Raw genomic sequence first — 25,969 nt, 5'->3', positions numbered from 1 at the left:
CAGCAGATACACGTAAACTGTGGTAATGATTAAGGGCTAAGGCAATTTTCTTCTTTAAGTGTTAAATCAAGTTGTCTGAGCCTACTGTGCTACATGTCCCCCCACCCCCAGATGCTAAAAAACACAGTAATACCTACAAGGCGTATCTAGCAAGCAGATTTAAATTAAACAAAATTAAATAAAACAAAATACTGCAGGGAGGGGAGTAGGTTTTTTTTCCTAAACCCTAGCTCTTTAAAAATTAATTTGCTACAGTGCCATGTTTAGAGCATGACAGGGATTCTGGGATTTTCCCCAAATAGTGAGAGATGAGCAAGCACTCGAATCCAAATGCCATGACACATCAATGTATATGTTTGTGCACTCAGGAGTTCAGAATTCACATTCTGGAATATCCATGTTAAAAACAGAGAGAGCTTTGACTTGAGACCACCCTTAACTTGTTGAAATACCATGCAAGTGTCATGCAGCATCCCAGAAGGAGCACAGGCACTGGTCCCTGGCTGCAGGCACCCCAGGCACTGGCTCTGCTCACTCTGGCCTGACTGAGCTGCAGCCCAGAGGAACGTGTGCACCAGCTGGGCTGAACAGGGCTCTGCAGGGAAACGTGCTGCTGAGGCGGGTGTGCCTGCGGTCACACACACCCCAAGGACAGTGCAGCCAACACAGAAGGCAGCCCGGTGCTCCATTCCAGACCTGGCAGTGCTGGCGGGGGCACGCACACACCCCTGGTGCTGCTGCAGGGGCTTTGCCTGCGAGCACAGAGACACAGACCGTGATCCAGCAGGGATGCTGCAAGGGACTGTGTTAATACAAAAAATACTCCCCAGTTCACAGCTTGCATCGTCCATGGGTCTCTTAAGTGCACGTGGAAAGAAGGCACAAGCTTAACAAAACTGCCCTGGGATTTAGTTCTGAATTGCACTGGGCAGCAAGACAGGAGCTGCTCTTTTGGCAGGGCTAAGGGGCTTTGGCAGACAATGGGGATGGGCTGTGGGGAGCACTCTGTTAAAACAGGATTGGAGCACTCTGTTAAAACAGGATTGGATAGGATGCTCTCCCTCCCTGGCAGACAATGGGGATGGACTGTGGGGAGCACTCTGTTAAAACAGGATTGGATAGGATGCTCTCCCTCCCTGGCAGACAATGGGGATGGGCTGTGGGGAGCACTCTGTTACATTTTGACAGGATGCACTCCCTCCCTGGCAGACAAGGTACAACTGGTGATCCAAAAATCCACACTCACCATCCACATACCAGGCAATTAATTGAAAGGAACCCCGAGAAAGCAAAAGAAAGAGCAGGTAAGGAGTTAGATGGAACAAGTATTACAATGCTTTAAAAAGAACTGGTTTGCAGTATAGAAAGGTATATTAACACATTTAAGGTTAAAATAATTTTCTCTTATGTGAAATTTCTATATTTTTACTTCTAAATATTCTTGGGCTTGGAAGAATCAAACTGATATGTAGGAAATAGAACAATTTCAGGCATCAAACTTTTCATTTGAGAATGAGAATGCAACTTAAAAACTACATTTGAAAATATATACTCAGAGTACTCAAAACAGACTGAGTCAGGTTGAATTGAAACAAGAGCAAGTATTGTAAGTATTGTATAGTTTTGCAAGCATTAAAGATCCTCTTTGAATAGACTGAAATCATGTCAGAGATGTTTGATTTATGTGATCTGGTAATAATTAAGTGTTGTCCCAGGGCAGGGATCCAGAATTATTCCAAAGACAGCAGAGTAAATGTACTGTGGTGGTTTAACAAACTGAAACCAGGACATCTACTCTGTGTTTTAAACATTAAAAATGCAAATGTACACATTGAACACATTTTTTAAAATAAAATATATATATAGCCCAATGAACTAGATTAAATGGATATTTATTAATTTAGGAAAAGGAATGAAAAAGCTTGAATGGCAAAGCCAAGACAAGGGAAGACACTCCATAAAATACTTACTGCAGTTTTCCTGGCAGTCTAGGTGACATTTTTGTAAGAAACAAAACTAAACATGTTGAACCAAATTCCATTCTACAGTAAAACACAAGCAATTCCCAAATGAAGAAGTCTTGTGTGCACCAACCAAGGGGCAGAATCAGCAACAAGGTGATTTGTTAATTTTGTTTTTATGCATTTCGCTGTGACACCTCCCGCACGAGCAGAGAAGGCCCCTGGCAGAGTGTGAATGAACAAATGATGGAGAACCCAGAACAGCTGGCTGTGGGTACATGGGCTCTGACATGGAATGAGGAGCAGCACATTCTTCAGCAGAAACAAGAGTGGGAAAAGACATTCTTGAAGGAACTAGGGGCAAAAATTGCTATGGGTCAACATTTGTCTTGACAGGCATCACCTGGCAAGGGACAGGAGTAGGGAAACAAAGAAGCAACATTGGGAGAAATAAAGCAAAAGGCAGCATTAGAAAATGGGAACAACTCAGGCATCAACCCAGACAAAACAAGCTGAAGAGAAACATGACACTGTCATGGAGCATGGAACTGTTCTCACAGCATTAAAAAGCAGGGTGGAAACAAAATACGGGGGTTTTCAGTGACTGCAAAACTAAGAAGAAAAAGCTGGACAAACATGCAAACAAAACCCACCAGGCTACAACTGGATTAGTATTAACACTATTAAACATGAAAAACAGTAACAACATCCCAACAAACACACTTGAAAAGGAGATAGAGTGAATGGAACTGAAATAATAGCGGGAGAGGGACAGAGAGAAAAGTAAAAATATTCAAAGAAACGAAAGCTGATTCAAAGATACATTTTCCTGAACTATGTTCTAAAGAAATGGAAGATTTCAGAATTATCTGCTCATACAGAACAGTGTTATGTGAGAGGCAGGAGCATGGCTAGGAAGGGATGTGGAGGAGCATGACCTGGTTATCAACAGAACCAACCACTCAAGTTAATTTCTCTGGTTGGTTGGGTTTTGTTTGGGATTGCTTTAGGATTACAAAGAGCACGTGTTTTAAAGATAAAATCTCATCATTGCTAAATTAATGGCAGAATTTATTCCAGCCCATACTGAACACTGCTGAAGCATTTGAGAAGATGTACTTTACCTTTGCTTTTCCTTCAAGGGCTCCAGTTCCAGCATAGATTTTACTGACAGAATCACCATTGACAGACCACATGGATCGGAAAACCTCCTGAAAGCGAGTCACTAACTGAGGCTTCTCAGCCAGGCCCAACACCTCCAGCTGCTGGGTCAGCATCTGTAACAGGGGAAGGCAGCATTAGCAAAAAAACCCAGCAAAGCAAACCAAAAACAAAAAATAACCCCACTTCAAATATACTTCTTCAAAGGCACGTCATAGTTTTCAGCATATATGCACAAAACCCCACAAATCTTGGGTTTATATGTATCTTTTACATGTCTCATTCTGAGCAAACTGTCAGCATAACACGTATGATGCAGCCTCTCAAGCATGTTATTTAGCACCGACGCTGCGTTTTCCTTTGAAGATAGGTAGCAATACAGGAAAAACATTACGTAGCTGATTTGTAAATGTTTCCATCTTGAAGTTCACCAAACTAAACACAAAAGCCATTTTCAAGAGCTTTTAAAGAAGAAGGAGCCTCAAATAACAGGCACAGAATGGCAAAGGCAAAATTCTGAAGGCTGGGCAGGAATCAACAAAGGATACAAAGTGGAAACTTGCAAAACAAAATTAAGAAGAAATAGAAGTTTTAGAAATTGCGTGCTTGCTCTTATAATTTTAGGGGGTCATCTAGAGTTCAGTCCCCATTTTATTTTAAGTATCTACTGTCTTAAATAAAGTAAGAATTCATATATCTCATTTAATAGAATTTCAAATTTAAGTAAGCAGTTCTTCAGGATTAACCACTTCCCTTCTTATTAATTAGTTGTCTGCTTTTAGCTCTCATACTTGAGCTGAAATAATTTAATTCTCATTGCTGAAAAAGCTGGCCCACCTGGTTTAAAAATCAGGTTCTATTTAAGCATTTCTTCAAAGGATATGACAGGAAAAAGCAGAGCTCGATAGCTAGGTTGGACACGTAAGTACCGTCCGCGTCAAGAATGTACAAACAGAGTCGTACGCCACAGCAAACTGGTGTAAATGCAGCAGCCAAGCACTACATAGCCCAGAATGGGACAGGCCTGCACAAAACCACCGCCCTGGAAGCTGTCACACAAACTCCTCCTAAGGGGGCAATTTTAACTCAGTAAGATTCAGAAAACAGAAGGATAATGCTTTCCCTAGGTTTGACCTTGCAGCATCCGTACATTTTCCTTTCCAAACACACGGAAGGCCTTGTCTCTGAAGTGAGAAACACCTCCCACCTAAGAGATGTGGAAACAGAGCCGAGGAAAGCTCCTTGCCCCTCCCTGGGGAAGGGAGGCTGCTCTCCAGCCCCGCTGGCTGCGGGCTCCTACCTCCAAGCCCAAGAAGGCCTGCACGCTGTTGGTCCTGTCCAGGCAGTCCAGGCAGTTGGTCCTGACAGTGCCGCTCTGGGACCTGCGCCAAGGACAGGGGCACAGGGAACACAGCTGAAATAACTCATTTAGCACACAGCTCCTCAACACAGGCACAGCAGTACATCAGGGCATTGCCAGTGCCCCACGAGGACACTCGTGAACGGGGCAGCAGCAGAGGGTGAGCTTCCAGTGCTCACTGAGCACAGCTCAGGCTCTTTCTGCAAATAACATCAGTCCTTCTGCTTCACTTTCTCCCAATCCTCCTTGCTTGCTTGGTTAAGTGCCATGCAAGAATAAGGTTTCTTTTCAAGCAATTCAACTAACACACTTCCAAAAGACCTCAGAGAGAAATAACTTTTCGTTACAGCAAAAATGAAAAAAACCCAAAAAAACAAACCTACTGAGTCAGTTCTTGAATTTTCTTTCACTAAAACTAACAGGGATTTGTGGTGTAACTAAAGCCAATTCCAGTGCCTCACCACCTGCTGATAAAAATGAACAACAAGGCTCTCCCCTTTAGCTCAAGGGACGTTTGAGGCCTGTAAGCACTCAGGACTGCTGCACTTGCTTTGGGAACAGCCCAGTGACCCCTGCTAGGAGCTCTCCAAAGGATCCTGATGAGCAGCATCCACGGGCTGCTGGCTCAGCTCAGAGTGCGAACACAAACGGCCCTCCCAAGGACACACGCGATCCCTCACTTCTGCCATTCCCACCACACGCCTTGCCCACCAAAGGCAGTATGGCTTCAGCACCCTCACCTGGAGACCTAAGCACAAAGTGCAGATTTCCTTCTGGCTTTTGATTTGAAACACAAAGCAAAAAGCCTGACATTTCCCAAAGGAGACAGCCCGTGAACTCACAAGCATTGTAACCACCCTCTATTAACACAAGTCTGAGCTGTCACTAGGCACAACTTTTTTTTGCTCTCAGTCTGTTGAATTTGGATTTGTGATGGCATTATTTGAATCCCCCAATTAAAAAAAAAAATATATATATATATATATATATATATATATATACACACCACTTTTAAAGCTTTTTGGAGCTCATCTCATCATTCAGCAACTCTTTCTGAGGGAGAGCCTCACTCAGCACCCTGCTCTGCATTAGTTAAAAGGAGTTAGGGCGTGGAAGGGAGAAGAGAAGGAATGCTGCCTACTTCTATCTCTGCTTCTCTTTTCCTGCTGAGGTGAGCACAAACATTGCTCCAGTAATCAGGAATAAGGACAGAGCAGAGCAGGAAATGTGCATCTCAATGCTGCTTGAGAGAATGGAATCTCTCAAAGGGGGATGCAGGCACAGCCAAGACCACTGTCCTGAACACAAACATTTCCAGCACACAGAAACAGCACTGTGGGTCCATCACTGAGGGAGGTGCTCAGCCTGTTACACAGGAAGATGGAAAAACAGACATCAATTCCATGTGGCTGCCTGCTAGGAAAAGGACTATGAACCAACCATTTTCACAAAATCCTGGGGTGAAAGGCCTGAAATGAATTCTTCCCCCTTGAGTGTCTCACAGAGATCATCTTTAGAGCTTTTCAGAGCATACACAGGACGAGACAAGATCTCAGAGGTGACTCATTCCAGCTGTTAAGGATCACCCAGATACACTAAAACCACAGTAACAGAGGCAACATGCTTTCTCTTATCTTCCTGCTGAGGGGTGAAACACAGCCCAGCAGCACAATTTCATCTGAACAAAGTTATACACACAAACCTTTTCACTTCCTTCCCATCAAAATAAAAAAATCCACACTCCAAGAACTTCTGGACTTGAGGTTTAAGCACGCTGTGTAGTTTTTCTGCCTTTCCACCTTTAACCATCTGATGATAGTCGAAGTTCACCATTTTGATATCAGCTGAATGTTCAGATGCTTTCAAATGGCTCTGGCATTGTAAACAGAAAAAAAAAGTATAAATATCCCAGTACCTGAACAGACAGAAGTAGGAGCTAAAGAAGAGATTACCAATATTTTAAAAGTGGTTTATTAGCTTTCCTTTAGGCAAAATGAAACCACTTTTATCACCATTGAAATGAATCACTCAGAACAGATTCATATTTCACATGTGCATTTTTGTTTTCCTTGTCACAGAGTCAGGTTTTCCCTTACTCCCCCCCAGGGGCTATGTAAGAGCTTCACTGCAAACAAGCAAATTCCAAGGATATGCACAGTGAAGGAACTGCCATACTCACCTGGAAGGCTTTGCTGAGCATGTGCTCCCCTTCTTTTGCCCCAAGTAAATTTACAATAATTTGCTTGCCATATAAATTTTTAAGTGTTTGGAAGTGCCTGTTAACAGAGGAAAAAGTCCACAGTCATTTTCTGGCACACAAAAAGTGAACAGCAACACCTGCAGCACTGAGAAGTTGCAAAGTATCCAATACAAATATTATTCACACTTTCCAACAAAGCATTGAAAGGCATGAGCAATCCCCAGGAAGCTCCCAGCTTTGCTCAGTTCCACATTTGTACAGACAAAGCCTCCCATTTGGAATAAGGTATCCCACCTCTGTGATGCAGCAGCACTTAGCAGAGGTTTTTAGTGCATTAGCAAACACTGGAGATGTTTTTTACCTGTCAAAAGCTGGTGCATTCGCCTCGAAACCCCTTGACATCCTGACACGATGGGATCCCACCTACAACACCAAGAGTACATGAAACTGTCTCCTTTTGAGCACAGTGCTGGTATGTGAAAGAACCCAGAGCCCCTGAAGGGACAAACTTGGCTTAACCTTTCCCGTGAGAAATGTGTGACCGCAGCAGGAGCTGCACCAGCCCCTCTTTCAAGGGAATTGTGATGAAATTCTATTGGAGCAGCTCCTGATCCTTACTGACTTCTTGAGAAGCCTTCTCCTCAAGAGCAATTCAGAGGAAAACAGCCTCTCTTGATGCCTTTACATAACCCATTTGAAAGAGGAAAAAGAACTTCAAAGAGGAGACATGGAAAAAAGAATGGACAAAAGCAACTTTTAGACTTTTGGGAGAAGCAGGCTTGGTGAGACACAATAGCACCAACATGCTCCAAAGGATCACCTCATCCTCACAGGCAGCGGGGAAGCAGAGCCCAAGGGCTAGCACATGATGCTTAAAAGGACATGAATAACAATTATGTGTATCATTAAATCTATCTCCTGCTCACCTGCAGGCCTGGCTGCTCCCAAAATAATGGAACAGATCCTCGAATCTGTATGAAAGATGACACAGAGTCATCCAAATAGATCACCTGGTAAGGAAAGTAAAGCACAGTATTAATAATTATCACAGTGTAAGATTCTAGAATTCTTAGCTTTAACTAAACATGGAGCAAATAAAATATATTTATGTATTACATATTCCACACTACAAACTAAAATATTGTTTCCGAGACTCTGAGCAATTCCCACAAAAAGTTCTATCACTCTCATGCTCCCCTGCAGAACCACAATTCACAATGTGTAAGGAAATAGAGCTTTTGTTATTTGGGCTTGAGTAAGTTTGCACTAGGAGTAAGAGGTTTGAAACAACTTGGTAAGACTTTGCTGCAGGAACAGTTAAAACGAACACCAATGCACAGAAAATCACCGTGCAGCCCACTCAGAACCCTTGCACAGATTCCCTGCATCACAAACCAAAAGATCACGCTCCATGAAGTACCCAGGAAAGGCAAACTGCAGCGGAACAACGCGGGAACGGCCAACTGCAGCGGAACAACGCGGGAAGGGCAAACTGCAGCGGAACAACGCGGGAACGGCAAACTGCAGCGGAACAACGCGGGAACGGCAAACTGCAGCGGAACAACGCGGGAAGGGCAAACTGCAGCGGAACAACGCGGGAACGGCCAACTGCAGCGGAACAACGCGGGAACGGCCAACTGCAGCGGAACAACGCGGGAACGGCCAACTGCAGCGGAACAACGCGGGAACGGCCAACTGCAGCGGAACAACGCGGGAACGGCCAACTGCAGCGGAACAACGCGGGAAAGGCAAACTGCAGCGGAACAACGCGGGAACGGCCAACTGCAGCGGAACAACGCGGGAACGGCCAACTGCAGCGGAACAACGCGGGAACGGCCAACTGCAGCGGAACAACGCGGGAAAGGCAAACCTCCTTCAGTCACAGAATCCTCCTTCAGTCACTGGGCTCTGGAAGGAGTCTGAGTCAGCCAAAGAAATGTGGGAGCATGAACAGAGCTGCAGGAACAGCCCTCGGGAACAACCCCTTGGGAACAGGATACCAAGGAAAGCCAGCAAGGCCGGTTTAGCAGGGTCTCACATCTCTGTGTGATGGGGGCAGAGCCATGACAAGCCAAGGCAGCAGAAGGACAGTGGCTCTGCAAAGCTGCCTTCCAGAGGAGCTGTGCTAAGTGGAACGCTGTTATCTTTCCAGAGCCACAAGGTACCCGTGTTCTGGTATTGGCCAAAAATCCCTTCTGCCTGTTTCTCCTAGTGTAGATTAGCTCAGGCCAGAAGCGGCACATGCAGCTCCAGGGGCTCAGGGGAAGCACAGCCACCCACAGGAGTTCAGCACCTTCTTAAGCTGCTGCAACTCAGCCCCAGGCATGCCCTCAGCATAAGCCACACAAAAAACCAAGATCATCAAATTACATAACCTACTTAGCTTCCTCATTTAGCATCAAAGAACCTGTTCCAGTGTCTGCTGGTGGCAGACCTGACCCGTGATTCATTGATTTAGAGCAAGAATCTCACCCCTGAGATGGCTGTGGCATGGAGCATGTGACTGTGTGACTGGAGCATGGCCTACCTGCTCTGTTTCCACGAAATTGGCCACGTGGCCGTCATCGTTGGTGCCGCGGACGTTGAAGCGGGTGCCGGCCCGCTCGCAGCTCAGCCGGGAGATCAGGCAGGCCTTGGCCTGCTTGTGGGCCGCGTAGATGGTCCTGATCTCCACCCCTCCACACATGAGCCGCAGCAGCCACTCGTCACAGCTCACCCCGTAGTGCTTCAGGTGCAAGTGCAGGGACTGGTTCCTGCAGGAGAACACAGCCATCACACAGCCAGAGGGAGCTGCAGCTCAGCTCAAACGCCCCAGCCAACCGCTAACCCCTTGCACCGCACACCCACTAACACACACGGCACCAGGAAAACAGGCATGCCATCGTTTTGTGATACAATTCTCATTAAACCTTCCTGAAACAGCAAATAGCACGGTAAGAAAACAGCCTTGCTTGGAGAAGCCAGAGATGACAGACTCCAGGAAAGCGTGACAGGATTCCAGCGACAGGGTTACTTGTTTTGTAGTGTGTCAAGCCCCATTCAATCTCACACCACCACAAAATAAAGCTAGAATAGAATATACATTGAATACTCCCATGATATGGCACCTAACCCTAACCTGGTCACCAGAGAGGCTCCCGGGAATGCATTCCCAGCCAACTGGCTCTCCAATGTCCTTAAGCACCAATTCCAGGGCTGTGTGCTGGTACTCCATGTACTGCATACATGATTCTCTAACAGCAGTTACTGCTCACATGGAAGGAAAATCCACAGTTTGAATGTATCCGTGCACTCACCAGCACTAATCAATGCTGGATTAAGTAAGAAAGACTAAAGTTTATGAAATTTTTTGTTTGCCTCACTCTAGTGGGGCTTGGCTTTTGATCTTCTTCAGAAATGTTCACTTGTGTAAAAAGGGAGCAAAGTTTTCTGCACAGCAAAGAAAAGCCAGCTCCGGGAAGATGCCTGGTTGTGTCTCTGCGCAGAAAACTCCACTGGAATTGCAAACAGTGGAAGCTCTTGAATTGTAGCCTTTTCATCCTAAACCTAAGTATACAGGTGCATTATAACAGGACAGAAAGCCAACGATATTCTTTCCCTGGGCACTCTGAGCAGGAAAACCCCCAGGAAGCTCACTGAGGTGCACGTGCACAATGCTTCCTGTCCCTGCCTTGCAGTGCACGTGCAGAATGCTTCCTGTCCCTGGCTTGCAGTGGTCAAGACTTTCTAGGCCTTGGAATGTGGACATTCCACCCACCTCCTGGCAGGACTGGTCCTTGCTAAAAAGCCACAGGAGGGGGTAAGCGTATCACTCTCACCAAAAACGCTTTGTGAGAAAACAATACTATTCAAAAATATCCAGTAAAATGATGGTGAGTGCAGCAGCCAAGCAAAGTGCACTTTGCAGCAGAGCCCACCAGCTGTCTCAACAAAACCCACAATATCACAATTTCTTGAGTAACAAATCCTTTGAAGTGCTTTCATATGTTGGAAACCCCCTTGGAATCTATCTATAAACAACACACCATCTTAGAATCCAGAACGTCCTAAAAAACAGTAATTTTTTTTCCTTTGAAGTTTCATAACCACACCCATTTAAAAAACTGACACAACTGATGGAGAATTAAGAGGCACCAAAACCGAAACACAGCATATCCCAGGAGATGTTCAGATGAAAATACAATGTAAGCAGTGAAAAATCTGTGCCTTCCAATTAAGAAACCTCCAAGTGGTGACAGAAACATCCTGTCATTACGAATGTACTTGTGCCCTCAGAGTCTGAGTAACGCTATTCCATCTCAAGGTGTGTGGGAGAAGGGTGCACACGGAAGAGCTGGGACGGACAGGGATAGAAACCCGCCGGGCGTTGTTTCGCAGAAGAGTTCCCGGTGTAACTCACTGCTGCAGAAGCAGCTGTGCACTCACCAGAAGAACCTGTTGTCAGTGGCGTGCTCCTGCGTGCTGCGGTGGGCGCTGAGGCTCAGGTCCAAGCTGACCCCGGTGGCAGACCAGGCGAAATAGAAGCTGCCCGAGTTGAGCACCTTGCGCACCTCGGAGACGCGATCCTCATCCGTGGGGTCGGCGCGCAGCGACACGAACTCCGTGCAGGTGACCCGGAACACCTCCGAGTCCTGGATCTTGCCCACGGACATGCACCCCGTCACCAGCACCAGGTAGTGCAGCAGCGTGTCCCCTGCAACACAGCCAGGGGCGCGGGGACAGAATGCACCTCAGCACGGGCCGATGCACTCCTGGGCCGAAGGCTCGCGAGCCCACCCCAGCGTGCCGGGAAACCTACAGAGAGGGCCACTGCAACAACACGTTCCCAAGCTCTACCGAAGAAAAGGAGAAACCACTCCGCAAACAGCAGGGATTGCAAAAACAGAAGCTATTTTTGTCCACTCCCTCATTTCTGGGAGTACTCCAAATTTGTAAGTTAGTCTGCAAAGGAAAGAAATCAAACAAACAGAAAAAAATAACCCTGTTCCTGTTGCAGAGATCCAATCTTACAGGAGCAGCACAGCGCTCTGCCCCAAAAGAAAAACACAGGTTTTACATCTTGGACTCACCGAGGTTTAACCTCAACACGCCCAGGAGCCCATACGCGTCCATGACTTTGGAGTAGGTGCTCTTGATGGTGTCTTTTTCTGCAGAGGCTGTGGAGAGGAAAGCAAAGATCTGCTGATGTAAAAGCCCCAGCACGATGGCAGCAAGAACGAGCCGCTCCAAACTGAAACCTGAGGGATCACAAAGCAGCTGCTTACGTGACGCTTTGGAAAGAAACCAAAACGTATGAGCATATGGCATTTGATAATGGAAAATGAGGGGTTGACTCTCTGACAAAGGATGATCCTACCATGTTTTTCAGCAATAAAAAAGCAAAACTCCAAGTGATATTAAAGGAGAACACTGGCATTTGTAACAACATCATCTCTTATTATAAAAAGCATGTACAGCACAGATAAATAAGATGGCTGAGAAAGCTCTCCTGTAATTAAAATTAGTGCTTAATGTTGCTTTTTTCATGAAAAAAAAAATTACCCTTTTTAAATCACCCTTTTTCTCTGAGAATAAAACCATCATGTGGCAGTGTTATCTCTGAACAAGACTATCACAAGTCCATTTTAACTATCTTAGATGTATCCCAGGCAGATCAAAACTCCTGCAGGTTCACAAAAACTGGTATTTAAAAGCCATGTCATAGACAAATGAGGAAGACACAATTTTCACAGGCAGTTTTGAAACAAAAACCACAAAACAGCCCTGTCATATTTCAGAAGAAATTAGAGTGTATCTGCCATTGCTGTCCTGGGAGTTAAATGTATATTTTAGCCCTCTCATCAGCACTGTAAGAGCCAGAGCACAGGATCCCACCCATCCTGAGCTTCTGCTCACCACCAAGCCTGCACCAGGAGGGAACACCAACAATCCCAGCCTGGCCACTGGGCCTGCAGGGATCAGGATTCCATGGTTACCAACAATCAGCACCGCTCTGCTCTGACACTGAAAACCTCAGGACATGACGTGAAGAGGAGTCAATCAAAATGCCCATCTGCCCTGGCATTCTGCTGCGCTCTCTCTCACATTAGCTGCATCATCTAGAATGAAATCTCTATTTTATTTAGAGTAAAAACCCCTCTATTTCACCCAGAACTGCTCTTCTGAACAAGCATCCCCTAAGATCAGCATAGCTCTGCCTGTGCACAGGCCCAATGCTTCTGTTCAAATATCCACCAGCTCTTCTATTAAAGTGGATCAGACAATTTAACATAGATTAAACAATTATTTAACCACAGCCTGAAATCCAACCCCATTCAATGTTTTATTCGGTGGAGTTCTAAAAAGTTTCTTGGCCTTATTGCATTCATATTCCTGTAATACAGATGTAATAAAATTAGTTTTATAGCAGCTTGGGGATGTATTTCCAAATACCTCACCCAGGGTGAGCGTTAAGAACTTGCAGCTGATCTAAAAACATTTTGTGAGCATCACCAAACTGTGCTTTTCTTAACCAGAAAACCACTGGGCTGCAAAGAACTCCTAAACCTCAGACCCTGGCTCCTTCAATCTGCTTTTGAGAAAGGGTTTCATGATAGCAATGCACTCTTCTCAACTCAGTTTTCCATAACCAGAAAGCTGCTGTGTTCTCCCTCCACATTTCAAATGAATATGCAAAGGTCAGGTTTGGTTTCAAACTTCTTGCAGGATTTTCCTTAGAGGTGCCTGCTGGCATTTAGTGACATGTCTGAACAATGCCTTTTCTGTCTCACACGGATTTATTCTCTTTCCATTGCAGAGAATGCTGGATATCCTTGTTAAGCCTTAATAAGTAAATTAAGTAACATGGGCTTTGCAATTTCAGACCAACGAAGGTCAACAGAGCAGCAAAGGGTTGCAAAACCACCCAAATGACCAAATAAAAACAGAGCTACTTACTGTGGTTAGTCAATTAGTGCTTGCCTAAAGTGCCAAGAACCAACCAAAAGCATTTCATGCCATGTTTCCATTTACATTGGCCCCAGCGCAGTGTTAACTCAAAGCTTCTCCACAGTGACCACCTCAGTGTTTCTCTCTCACACTGCCTGCACTTCTCCCACCTCAAGTTGTTTTTAAGGCCAAAGTTCTCATAGGAAAAGGTCACATTTGGCATCATTTCCTCCATCCTGCCCCGGTCCATGCCCACCAGGCTTCTGCTTTCCAGGCAGTGCAAAGTGAGGAACTCGCTGTGGTCGCAGTGTTACAACATCAAGGAAAAGCACTGCAGCTTCTGCAAACCAGGATGGAATCAGGAAGGCACAGCTTGACCACACTGCTTCCCATTCTCCTCTCAGGGGACTCCCACCCATCTCCTGAACAGGCCACAGGCTGCTCTCCAAGAGCCCAGGCACCAGCCCCACTGACCCCTAGCTGCAGCCCTCCACAAACAGAGAGGTGTGATCCTTCCATGATCGCTGCTAGGCAACATCAAGGAGCCCAAACCAAACTAACAGAAACCTGCACCAGATCACCACACTTGCAAAGTGACTTTCTAAAGAATTGGTCATGTACCTCTGGAGAAAGCCAGAAAGCCCCATCTGCAGTGCCAAGAGAAAAACAACAAAATTTCAAGTCACTGTTTATTAAGGATTAACAGCCAAGCGCATTTTAAAACACCATCTGTAAAAAGCACACCTTGTAAATCAAGGACTCTCACAAGAAAGGTGAACAATTCCGTGATTTTGAAGGCAATACATCAGCCCTCCCAGTTCTACAGAAATGGAACCCCAAAGGTGAACAATTCCATGATTTTGAAGGGAATACATCAGCCCTCCTGGTTCTACAGAAATGGAACCCCAAAGGTGAACAATTCCGTGATTTTGAAGGGAATACATCAGCCCTCCTGGTTCTACAGAAATGGAACCCCAAAGGTGAACAATTCCATGATTTTGAAGGGAATACATCAGCCCTCCTGGTTTTACAGAAATGGAGCCCCATCAACAACGGTGTTTTCAGGATAACCTGGTTCAACACGTATTCCCCTTGATCCCAGATGCAGAGATCAGTTTCCCAGTTTTAACACCTGGCAGGGTCAGATCACACAAAGTCACCATGTGGGCTTTCTGTGGCCGGGCTCTGTCCATGGTGTGCTCACAGGGGCCATGAGACAGCACATTCAGTCAGTGCCCACAGCTCCCAGGTACAGCATGGGACTCTGAGCTGGGAACAAAACCACAATCCTGACATCACGTGCATTTCCTTCAGAGCCAGACTTCTAACTTACACTAGATGAGACAAAGTCCACACAACTGTCATTTTAAAAGGTTTAGAATTTGAAAAATCTGAAAAAAAAAAAATGGAAAATTTAGGAACACAATTTGGTTTTGATCTTTTAAGACTAAGGTTTTCAAGGGTTTTGTCAGATTAGGGCTGTTAGATTTCTGGTACTTAAATTAAATTAAATTAAACTTACTTAAATTAAATTAAACCCTGCCAGATTGCTTTTCAGGCCTGCGGAGACCACCCTGGCTGGACTGTGTGGGAGGATTTCCTCACTAAGAAATGGTCTGAGTACCACTGCTACCCATGGCAATGAACAGCCACCAGAGTGCACTCAGCTTACTACAGCTCCCACTGCAGCTCCAGGCTTACTACAGCTCTCACAGGTTACAGGAGCTCCAGCGAGCCCAGGTGTGCTTGCCCTGCTCCCCCTGCCCTGCAGTGACACTGAGCCCAGGTGTGCTTGCCCTGCTCCCCCTGCCCTGCAGTGACACTGAGCCCAGGTGTTCTCCCCCTGCTCCCCCTGCCCAGCCCTGCAGTGACACTGAGCCCAGGTGTGCTCCCCCTGCCCAGCCCTGCAGTGACACTGAGCCCAGGTGTGCTCCCCCAGCCCTGCAGTGACACTGAGCCCAGGTGTGCTCCCCCTGCCCAGCCCTGCAGTGACACTGAGCCCAGGTGTGCTCCCCCTGCTCCCCCTGCCCTGCAGTGACACTGAGCCCAGGTGTGCTCCCCCTGCTCCCCCTGCCCAGCCCTGCAGTGACACTGAGCCCAGGTGTGCTCCCCCTGCTCCCCCTGCCCAGCCCTGCAGTGACACTGAGCCCAGGTGTGCTCCCCCTGCCCTGCAGTGACACTGAGCCCAGGTGTGCTCCCCCTGCTCTGCAGTGACACTGAGCCCAGGTGTGCTCCCCCTGCTCTGCAGTGACACTGAGCCCAGGTGTGCTCCCCCTGCTCTGCAGTGACACTGAGCCCAGGTGTGCTCCCCCTGCCCTGTGCCCAGCCCTGCAGTGACACTGAGCCCAGGTGTGCTCCCCCTGCTCCATGCCCAGCCCTGCAGTGACACTGAGCCCAGGTGTGCTCCCCCTGCCCCCTGCCCTGCAGTGACACCGAGCCCAGGTGTGCTCCCCCTGCCCTGCAGTGACACTGAGCCCAGGTGTGCTCCCCCTGCTCCCACCTGCCCTGTGCTCAGCCCTGCAGTGACACTGAGGTCCCAGGTGTGCTCCCCCTGCTCCCCCTGCCCTGCAGTGACACCGAGCCCAGGTGTGCTCCCCCTGCTCCCCCTGCCCTGCAGTGACACTGAGGTCCCAGGATGCCGTGGCACTCACGGCTCCATGTTTTCCCAGACAGAATGTTCTCTGTGGCAGGGACAGGAGCACAGACGGCTTAGCACTCATGTGGGATGAGTCACCAGCAGGAGAGGGAGAGAACACACTCCTGCCCAGCCAGGGAAACCTTTCCAGGGAAGGCCTCACAGAGAGCCCTGTTTCAAAGGATAAATGCACTGCCCACTTCAGAAAAACAGGTCTATGACACCCTCCCACTGAATTCCAAACACATCAGCAGTGAAGCTGCTGACATTTAAACCCAGGTGCTCTCAGCAGGCTTTGAGAAGGATCCCCACACTCCAATAACCCAAAGCCAGGACCGTGCCGACCAGGGAGGCGTTAAATGCACAAAGGAAAGCCAACCACGGCTTAGGTGTTTCAGTCACAGCAACATCAGTTAATCCACACAGAACGGCTCCAGAAGCATGGCCTGGGCTGCTCCCACGTTCAGACTGAATGGTTACACAACCACCACCTCTGAACTACCCCTTCAACCCGACCTGGCTGACTGGAACAGCCCATGGCACACTCCGAACATCACCCAGCACCTGAGCCGTGCAGCATTGCCTACCCAGGCTGAGCTGAATCCTCTGGATCATCCTGCAGAGCCTCACCAAGGGCACGGGGAGGAAGGTTAACACAGTTATCCTTCCCTCAGCACAATGACACGTGTGCTTCCCTTAAGATGACACTGAAGAGATCAGTAAGCTTCCATTCCATTCTCTCAGCCCATTTCAAAGCCAAATTTCTGTACATGGATATTCCAGGAGGTGCAGTTCTCTGAGGCCCTCAGGACTCATCCACATGAATCAATTTTAATGCTAAAATGTGTTTCACTGGGCTGTGCACATATCAGCCACTCTACACACACGTAAGAACTATGATCAGGTATAAGGCTAAACATGTTACTTCATCTCCAGTATTTACTAAAATATTTGGGAAAATCTCTCACAGTTTTGAGGTCAGCATTGTAAATTTTTGTAGTCTAAAATGCGGCAGCACCATCATCAAAACCCAGAAGTTCTTGACAGTTACAAGTGATGTGGTTCTGGATTTAAATTGATGTACACTTGATCTGCCCATTCTTCTACCTGTCCACACAGATTTTACAAACATGGCAAACCCTCCCCAAGGGACAGCAGTATTGCATTAACTTGCTCTATTGTTTGCACAAACACCTGTAAGTTTGTGCAGCTACAGACTGGACTCTTCTGGCTGGATCCTGCGACATGACCAGCAAGACAGAGAAATAACACTTGACAAATCTTCCCAAGTACTAATCATTGTACTCCTTTAAATATGCACTGAAAAGAACGGATACCAGATGGGAACAGCAAGCAGAACAAGAGAAGAAAGGAACCTGAGCTAGGGGACTCCTGGGCCTTTTCTGCTGACAGTTTAAGATTGTGATCTCCCAACCATTAAGGAAAGGACCAGCACCTAAAGAACTTAGGGAATTACATGGAAATAAAACAGAGGGAATTAAAGAAAAATGCCGCTGTAAATATTCAGTGGCAAACTATGCCCTTGGAGCAGAGAAGGAGTAACCAGTTTGCTGGTTAAGCTCACTGAAAATAGTACTCAGTCACTACTTGCAGCTGAGAATGGACATTTGCTGTGACCTGACCTACCAATGAGAACCCCAAGGACACTGCTGTGCAGATGAATAATGAGCTATCCTTAAGCACAGAACACAAGAGGAGAGAGGCTTCCAAACCTCTTCAGGTCTGCCTTCCTCTGCTGGGTAACAACAAGGTGGGGAAGTGGGCAAGAACTTGGAAATGGGTTTTTACTTTTGGGAAAGGCCATTTCTCCAGGTGCCTGCAGTGTATCCTGGCACAAGAAGGGACTTACTGCCCTTTTTGAGCAGAACCTTTAGGAATAAATAACTTTTCATCTGTTAGCCCTTAAGCAGCTCAAGCATGTTCCATAATTACTAAACACAGGATAAAACAACCTGTTCCACAAATCTTTGAAACATTTCATGACTTGCACTAAACCTGTTCGCTGCCTTTATGACTGGACACTTATCCCCAATGCACACCACAGTGCCTTCTCCAAAGTCAAGGGCATCACTTAAATACATGCTAAGCAGAAACTGCACCAGGAAAAGAAAGAGCAGAATTTCAAAAACAGGAGCAAAGCACCCGCTGTTCACCTGGAGCATCACACAGCTGCAGCAACCACATCCGTCACTGCCTGGCCTCCAACAGGTGCTGGCTAAGGAGAAAACTGCTGCCAGGCAAGGAAAGCCTGCTACACAAGAGCCAAAACCCAGCTCAGAAAAGCTGTGCAACCAGGTGCTTTGACTTCCTAAAGAACACAAACATATTCTGTCATTCTATCTATTTTAAAAGTCAAGTACAGGCCTTAAGGTTCTCTTCTTCACTTCTCATTTTAGTGTTCTCCAACAAAACAAAAAAAAGGGAGGGGGCAAAAATTTAGGGAACTATCTCATGCATTTTTCACTTAAGACATGTAAAAATAACTTTGCAATGCAAGACATCTTGCTCCAGATATTACTCATTTTCTTACAAGACAGAGCAATACTGAGTCTAGAGGGAGGTTAAAAATACAGGGACAAAATAAAGCTAAAGAATCAAAAAGCCATCAAAAATCACACAAAATGACATAAAACCAAATTATGATATAACATTCAGAACATAGAATTTATCGCTATGAAATGCAACATCAGAATTAGGGTGAGAATCAGTGAGTTACCATATGATCAAAATAGCATTGTTCAGAACCTTCCTTCAGAAGGAACAAGGTGAAGTTGGAGGCAATTACAAGAAAATGTAGTGGACATGAAAATATAGATGTTTAAAGAAACGTAATGAAATGTGCAACACTCTCTCCCAACAGATGAAGATAAGAAAATGTCACTTTTCTCATTCAAACCAGGAGCCCCTCCGTTAGCAAACAGAGAAGCAGCAGAGTTGCTCCTCTGTGTTCCCCGAATAAAATGGCTCACACAGTGTCGGGTGTGCCACGTCTCTAACAGGGTAGGTATGAAAACAGATGGACTCACAGAGGACAGCCACGGCTCCGGACTCGAACATGAGGCATTCCTCTCTGCTCCTGGTCTCCACCATGACGCTGAAGGGAGGCGGGTCCAGCTTGTGATACACTCGGAACCCTTTGCTGAAAGCCATCGTGCCTCAGCACGGGCAGCCCTGCACACACAGGAGGGATGGTGTCAGTGACCCAGCTTGTGACAAACCCTGAACCCTTTGCTGAAAGCCATCGTGCCTCAGCACAGGCAGCCCTGCACACACAGGAGGGATGGTGTCAGTGACCCAGCTTGTGACAAACCCTGAACCCTTTGCTGAAAGCCATCGTGCCTCACCACGGGCAGCCCTGCACACACAGGAGGAATGGTGTCAGTGACCCAGCCTGTGATACACTCGGAACCCTTTGCTGAAAGCCATCGTGCCTCAGCACGGGCAGCCCTGCACACACAGGATGGTGTCAGTGAACCCCTGTGCCCCAGACACTCCTGCAAAGCTGGTTTGAATCCTTTTCTAGGGATTTAACGTGTTCGGCAAAAAGTAACAACACAACCTCCTGCTCCCTCTTTCTACCTCATGAGACTTACTTTATCTAGGCCCAAAAAAATACAGGGATTACCTAAGGATGGCATAAGAGTGTTTCAAAACCAGAACTAGCCAGAGAAACACCCCTCAAAATCTGGATTTATTTAAAAGCTTGCTTAAGGCAACTAGAATTTTACAGAATCCCACATTGGTTTGTGTTGGAAGGGACCTTGAAGTTGACCCAGTTCCACCTCCATGGGCAGGAACACATTCCAGGTTAATCCATGCCCTGTCCTACCTGGCCTTGGACACTTCCAGGGATGGAACAGCCACAGCTTTTCTGGGCACCCTGTCCCAGGGCCTCAACACCTTCTCAGGGAACACACCTAAATCTAATCCTACTCTATTTTAGTTCAAATTTCTTTCCCAAAACTTGATAAACAGGATTTTTCCTAAGGGAAATAAAAAATATAAAATGTTTTCCAGCTACCAGTAATATGGAAGAGTAGCAACCACCTTAGTGGTAAACTAGTGCCAAAAGCAGAGGGAGAACCTTCAATTTTTAGATCTATTTTACCAATTCTACCCTTGTACAAAAGGACAAGATATTTTAACCACTGAAGCCGTCAAGACATTTTAAATGACCGTACAAAAACGTCAGCCTATTTTTGGCTTTTTCCCCCCCGTTCCTGAACGAAAGCAGCGTTTGATTTGGCTTTAAACCCTGCCCTGCGGCGGCTGAACCATCGCAGTGCCGTGCTGGTGACGCTGCCCGCCAGCCACACGCGAGTGCGATCCTAAAACCCCCACAGAACTCGGACTGCAGCAAACCATAACCAAACGCGAGAGCAGCCCGATCTCCGTGCCAAGGCCCGGCGAGCCCTCGCACAGAGCGAGGATCTCCCACTGCGGAGCGGGGCCTCCCTCGCCGCCAGCTCCGCGCCCGCCGAGCAGCGCGCACCGCCCGCCCCGGCCTCTGCCCGAGCCCGCCGCAGGGACGGCCCGGCAGCGCCGCCCGTCCCGCACAGCGCAGGGACCGGCCGGGCCCGTCCCGCGGGCGCCCCCCCAGCCCCGGGCCGGCCCGCGGTGCCGCCCGCTCACCGTGCGCCCGCCCGGCCGCCCCGCCCGGTGCCGCGGACCGGCGGGATCCGCTTCCTCCCGGCCCGCGTCCTTCCTCCCTTCCTTCCTTCCTTCCTTCCGCACTGCGCCGCCCGCCCCGGAGGGGAGGTGCCGGGGGCGGGCGCTGGGCCGAGCGGGGACGAGGCCGTGGATTAAACAAACCGAGCGCGGCCAGGCCCCAGCCCGCCGCGGGATTACCGCGAGGAGCAGAGTCCGAGGGACGGGCTCAGGAACAGCCGTGCGGACGGAGCCGCCTCCGAGTCACCGCGCCGGGCACAAGGCTGCCACACTCACAGCGCTGCCACACTCACAGCGCCGGGCACACTCACAGGTCGCTCCGTGGGCCCCGCAGCCCACCGGTACCGCCCGCAGCTGCCGCTCCATGGCCCCTGCAGCCCACCGGTACCGCCCGCAGCTCCCGCTCCACGGCCCCTGCAGCCCCCGCACCCCCCGGCCATGACGAGGTTTTATATTTCTCCCCCTCCCAGCTGTGAGGCTTTTTTTTCTGCCGTGGTCCCATCCAATCTCCAAGGCAATGTTCATCACCAAGCTTTGGGTGCAAACCGGGCTGCAGCCAGGCTCTTGCCAGGACCGAGGATTTGTTAGGAGAACTACGCTCCCCATCGCTCCCACCCCACCCCTAGCGCACCGGCAACGCCACCTCCCTTCATCTTATCCCCGCGCGCCATTTTATGGTCACATTGCCCAGCCCCCGTTACGTCATCGCCCCGCCCCCGAACCGTCCCGCCCCCTCGATGCCGCGTGCGACGTCACAGGCCACGCCCCGTCCATTCTATCCGTCTATATATCGCCATACCTATATACACATATGTGTCTGTATATCTCTATATCTATATACACATATGTATGTGCCTGTCTCTATACCTATATACATATATGTGTCTGTATATCTCTATACCTATATACACATATGTGTCTGTGTATCTCTATATCTATATACACATATGTGTCGCTCTGTCTCTATACCTATATACATATATGTGTCTGTGTATCTCTATATCTATATACATATATGTGCCTATATGTCTCTACACCTATATACATATATGTGTCTCTCTGTCTCTATACCTATATACGTATATGTGTCTGTGTATCTCTATATCTATATACATATATGTGTCTATATGTCTCTATACCTATATACACATATGTGTCTGTGTATCTCTATATCTATATACACATATGTGTCGCTCTGTCTCTATACCTATATACATATATGTGTCTGTGTATCTCTATATCTATATACATATATGTGCCTATATGTCTCTACACCTATATACATATATGTGTCTCTCTGTCTCTATACCTATATACGTATATGTGTCTGTGTATCTCTATATCTATATACATATATGTGTCTATATGTCTCTATACCTATATACACATATGTGTCTGTGTATCTCTATATCTATATACACATATGTGTCGCTCTGTCTCTATACCTATATACATATATGTGTCTGTGTATCTCTATATCTATATACATATATGTGCCTATATGTCTCTACACCTATATACATATATGTGTCTCTCTGTCTCTATACCTATATACGTATATGTGTCTGTGTATCTCTATATCTATATACATATATGTGTCTATATGTCTCTATACCTATATACACATATGTGTCTGTGTATCTCTATATCTATATACACATATGTGTCGCTCTGTCTCTATACCTATATACATATATGTGTCTGTGTATCTCTATATCTATATACATATATGTGCCTATATGTCTCTACACCTATATACATATATGTGTCTCTCTGTCTCTATACCTATATACGTATATGTGTCTGTGTATCTCTATATCTATATACATATATGTGTCTATATGTCTCTATACCTATATACACATATGTGTCTGTGTATCTCTATATCTATATACACATATGTGTCGCTCTGTCTCTATACCTATATACATATATGTGTCTGTGTATCTCTATATCTATATACATATATGTGCCTATATGTCTCTACACCTATATACATATATGTGTCTCTCTGTCTCTATACCTATATACGTATATGTGTCTGTGTATCTCTATATCTATATACATATATGTGTCTATATGTCTCTATACCTATATACACATATGTGTCTATATGTCTCTATACCTATATACATATATGTGTCTGTATATCTCTATACCTATATACATATATGTGTCTATATGTCTCTATACCTATATACGTATATGTGTCTCTCTGTCTCTATACTTATATACACATATGTGTCTGTGTATAGGGTGCAATAGCGGAGGGTGAGGGTGCGCAGGTAATCCCCGCACGGATAACCAGGGAATTCCCGCTCCGGCGCAGCCAGGGATGCCTGCAGTCCGTGACGGGGCGCTCACAGCCCTGGCCGTGGCCGCGGTGGGTGGGCTCGGCGGCGATAGCAGTGCAGAGAGCTCAGCTTTGCGTGAGCCGCACGCGAGGAGCCCGGGTAAGCGGGCAGGGTGAGCCGTGGCCCCGGGACGGCAGCGGTTGTTCCTGCTCGGGGCCCGTTTCTGCTGCCGCTCTCAGCCCGCTCTCGCCTGTGCGGTGCCGGCGGCCCACGGGTCATCCGCCGAGACCCCTCAGCAGCGGGACACGGAGCCGCTTCGTCACTCTCGTGGGAACCCTTAGTGAGCAGCGAATTGGTGTTCCCGTGGTTATGGGGGTTTTATGCGTTACAATTTAAAGTTTATCAGGGATAAGGGTAGGTGTTAAGACGTATACTAACAATGTGTGTAGAAAATGGATTTTGAGGACTGGTGAGCGATAAACACTGTATTTGGATGTGTGATTTTGGTTAGTGTGGCTTATCGTGTTGCTACGTTGTTTTGGTTGTGGAACTATTTATCCTGGGGGTATTGCTGTGTTCTAAAAAAGCTTTGACACAGGGAGAAGGATTCTCGTGTGGTTTATTTTTTGTGGGAACAGAAGTGTTTCTTTAAGTTTAGGTTTCTTTAGGGAGCCGAGCCGAACCGAACGGACCGAGCGGCTCCGAGTTGAGCCGAACCGAGCCGAGCTGAGCCGAACGCACAGAGCGCCATCAGCGCACGTCCGTGTCTGAATTGTGGAAGCAGACGGACTAAGAACAGCCAGCACCCGGAGCAGATGTCTGTTGGCTCTGTGTCTGTGAGAAGCGGGCTGTGTGCTGGACGGGGAGAGGCGCTGTTGGAGAGTGGCATCAGCGCCAGGTGTGAGCTGTGAGGATGATGGGGGGCTCGGAGCAGCCCCAGGTGTGAGCTGTGAGGATGATGGGGGGCCGGCTCCTGCCGGGGGGGGGGAGGCAATTTTAGGGGGAGGCTTCGCCTCAGCTCCCTTTTGCATGGAGCTGCTGAGAAGAGGGGTTCATGGGGGGCTCCCGGGGCTGTCTCATGGAAGGACTGCGAGAGCTTCTCGCAGCGTCTGGGCGAACACCTGGATGCGCGCTTGGAGACGCGGAGCATCGCTTCAAGGAGGTGCCGAGGGACGAATCTTTGTGCCGGGAAGCAGCAGCCGAACGGGTGAGCGCGTGTGGATTTGGAGCGGGGACTTTGGGCGAAATGTACCGGGGAGAAAGGGCAAAAAAGGGCAAAAACAACATGGGAAAAAGGACAAAAAAAGGCCAAAAAACGGGGCAAAAAAGGGCAAAAACAACATGGGGAAAAGGACAAAAAACGGGGCAAAAAAGGCAGGGAAAAAGGGCAACAAAAAAAAGGCCAAAGAATGGGAAAACAAAAAAGGCAGCAAAAGAGAAAGATATGGGCAAAAACTGGCCTGAAAATAGACGAAAAAAAGGCAGCGAGAAACGGCAAAAAAAAAGGGCAATAGAGGAAGGGAGGAAAAGGTAAGATAAGAGCTAAAAAATGTCCAAAAAAAGGCAGATAAAAAGGCCAAAAAAAAGCAGCAAGAAAGCCCAAAAAAAGCCCAAAAAAGACAGCAAGAAAGGCCAAAAAAAGCCCAAAAAAGGCAGCAAGAAAGCCCAAAAAAAGCCCAAAAAAAGCAGCAAGAAAGGCCAAAAAAAGCAGCAAGAAAAGCCCAAAAAAAGCAGCAAGAAAAGCCCAAAAAAAGCAGCAAGAAAAGCCCAAAAAAAGCAGCAAGAAAAGCAGCAAGAAAGGCCAAAAAAAGCCCAAAAAAAGCCCAAAAAAAGCAGCAAGAAAGGCCAAAAAAAGCCCAAAAAAAGCAGCAAGAAAGGCCAAAAAAAGCCCAAAAAAAGCAGCAAGAAAGCCAAAAAAAAGCCCAAAAAAAGGCAGCAAGAAAGCCCAAAAAAAGCCCAAAAAAAGCCCAAAAAAGGCAGCAAGAAAGCCCAAAAAAAGCAGCAAGAAAGCCCAAAAAAAGCCCAAAAAAAGCCCAAAAAAGGCAGCAAGAAAGCCCAAAAAAAGCCCAAAAAAAGCAGCAAGAAAGGCTAAAAAAAGCAGCAAGAAAGGCCAAAAAAAGCCCAAAAAAAGCAGCAAGAAAGGCCAAAAAAAGCCCAAAAAAAGCCCAAAAAAAGCAGCAAGAAAGGCCAAAGAAAGCCGAAAAAAAGCCCAAAAAAAGCAGCAAGAAAGGCCAAAAAAAGCCCCAAAAAAGCAGCAAGAAAGGCCAAAAAAAGCCCCAAAAAAGCAGCAAGAAAGGCCAAAAAAAGCCCCAAAAAAGCAGCAAGAAAGGCCAAAAAAAGCCCCAAAAAAGCAGCAAGAAAGGCCAAAAAAAGCCCCAAAAAAGCAGCAAGAAAGGCCAAAAAAAGCCCCAAAAAAGCAGCAAGAAAGGCCAAAAAAAGCCCCAAAAAAGCAGCAAGAAAGGCCAAAAAAAGCCCGAAAAAAAGCAGCAAGAAAGGCCAAAAAAAGCCCAAAAAAACCCCAAAAAAAGCAGCAAGAAAGCCCAAAAAAAGCCCAAAAAGAGCAGCAAGAAAAGCCCAAAAAAAGCAGCAAGAAAGGCCAAAAAAAGCCCAAAAAAAGCAGCAAAAAAGCCCAAAAAAGCAGCAAGAAAGGCCAAAAAAAAGCCCAAAAAAAGCCCCAAAAAAGCAGCAAGAAAGCCCAAAAAAAGCCCAAAAAAAGCCGAAAAAAAGCAGCAAGAAAGGCCA

General features: G+C 47.1%; 1 protein-coding gene across 9 annotated transcripts in view; it reads right to left on the bottom strand.

Moving 5' to 3' along the window:
- SYNJ1 (synaptojanin 1) overlaps positions 1 to 21,252 on the bottom strand; it is a 49,539-nt gene extending 28,287 nt beyond the window's left edge. For 3 of the 9 annotated variants that reach the window (XM_066571827.1, XM_066571828.1, XM_066571825.1), the window contains exons 1-11: positions 20,898 to 21,252; positions 19,292 to 19,436; positions 11,752 to 11,838; positions 11,108 to 11,375; positions 9,210 to 9,435; positions 7,609 to 7,692; positions 7,044 to 7,105; positions 6,662 to 6,758; positions 6,185 to 6,354; positions 4,423 to 4,504; positions 3,086 to 3,238 (exon numbers count right to left, since the gene is read on the bottom strand). In XM_066571827.1, coding sequence (XP_066427924.1) covers positions 3,086 to 3,238; positions 4,423 to 4,504; positions 6,185 to 6,354; positions 6,662 to 6,758; positions 7,044 to 7,105; positions 7,609 to 7,692; positions 9,210 to 9,435; positions 11,108 to 11,375; positions 11,752 to 11,838; positions 19,292 to 19,415 — 1,353 coding nt within the window. In that variant the 5' untranslated portion in view covers positions 19,416 to 19,436; positions 20,898 to 21,252. The remainder of the gene's footprint in view (positions 1 to 3,085; positions 3,239 to 4,422; positions 4,505 to 6,184; positions 6,355 to 6,661; positions 6,759 to 7,043; positions 7,106 to 7,608; positions 7,693 to 9,209; positions 9,436 to 11,107; positions 11,376 to 11,751; positions 11,839 to 19,291; positions 19,437 to 20,897) is intronic. The other 6 variants (XM_066571820.1, XM_066571819.1, XM_066571826.1 and 3 more) reach the window with 3 other exon arrangements.
- Between the last annotated feature and the right edge of the window lie 4,717 nt (positions 21,253 to 25,969).

This window comes from Molothrus aeneus, chromosome 2 (assembly GCF_037042795.1).
Source record: "Molothrus aeneus isolate 106 chromosome 2, BPBGC_Maene_1.0, whole genome shotgun sequence".
Taxonomy (NCBI): domain Eukaryota; kingdom Metazoa; phylum Chordata; class Aves; order Passeriformes; family Icteridae; genus Molothrus; species Molothrus aeneus.
This window is presented reverse-complemented; position numbering and strand designations above follow the sequence as displayed.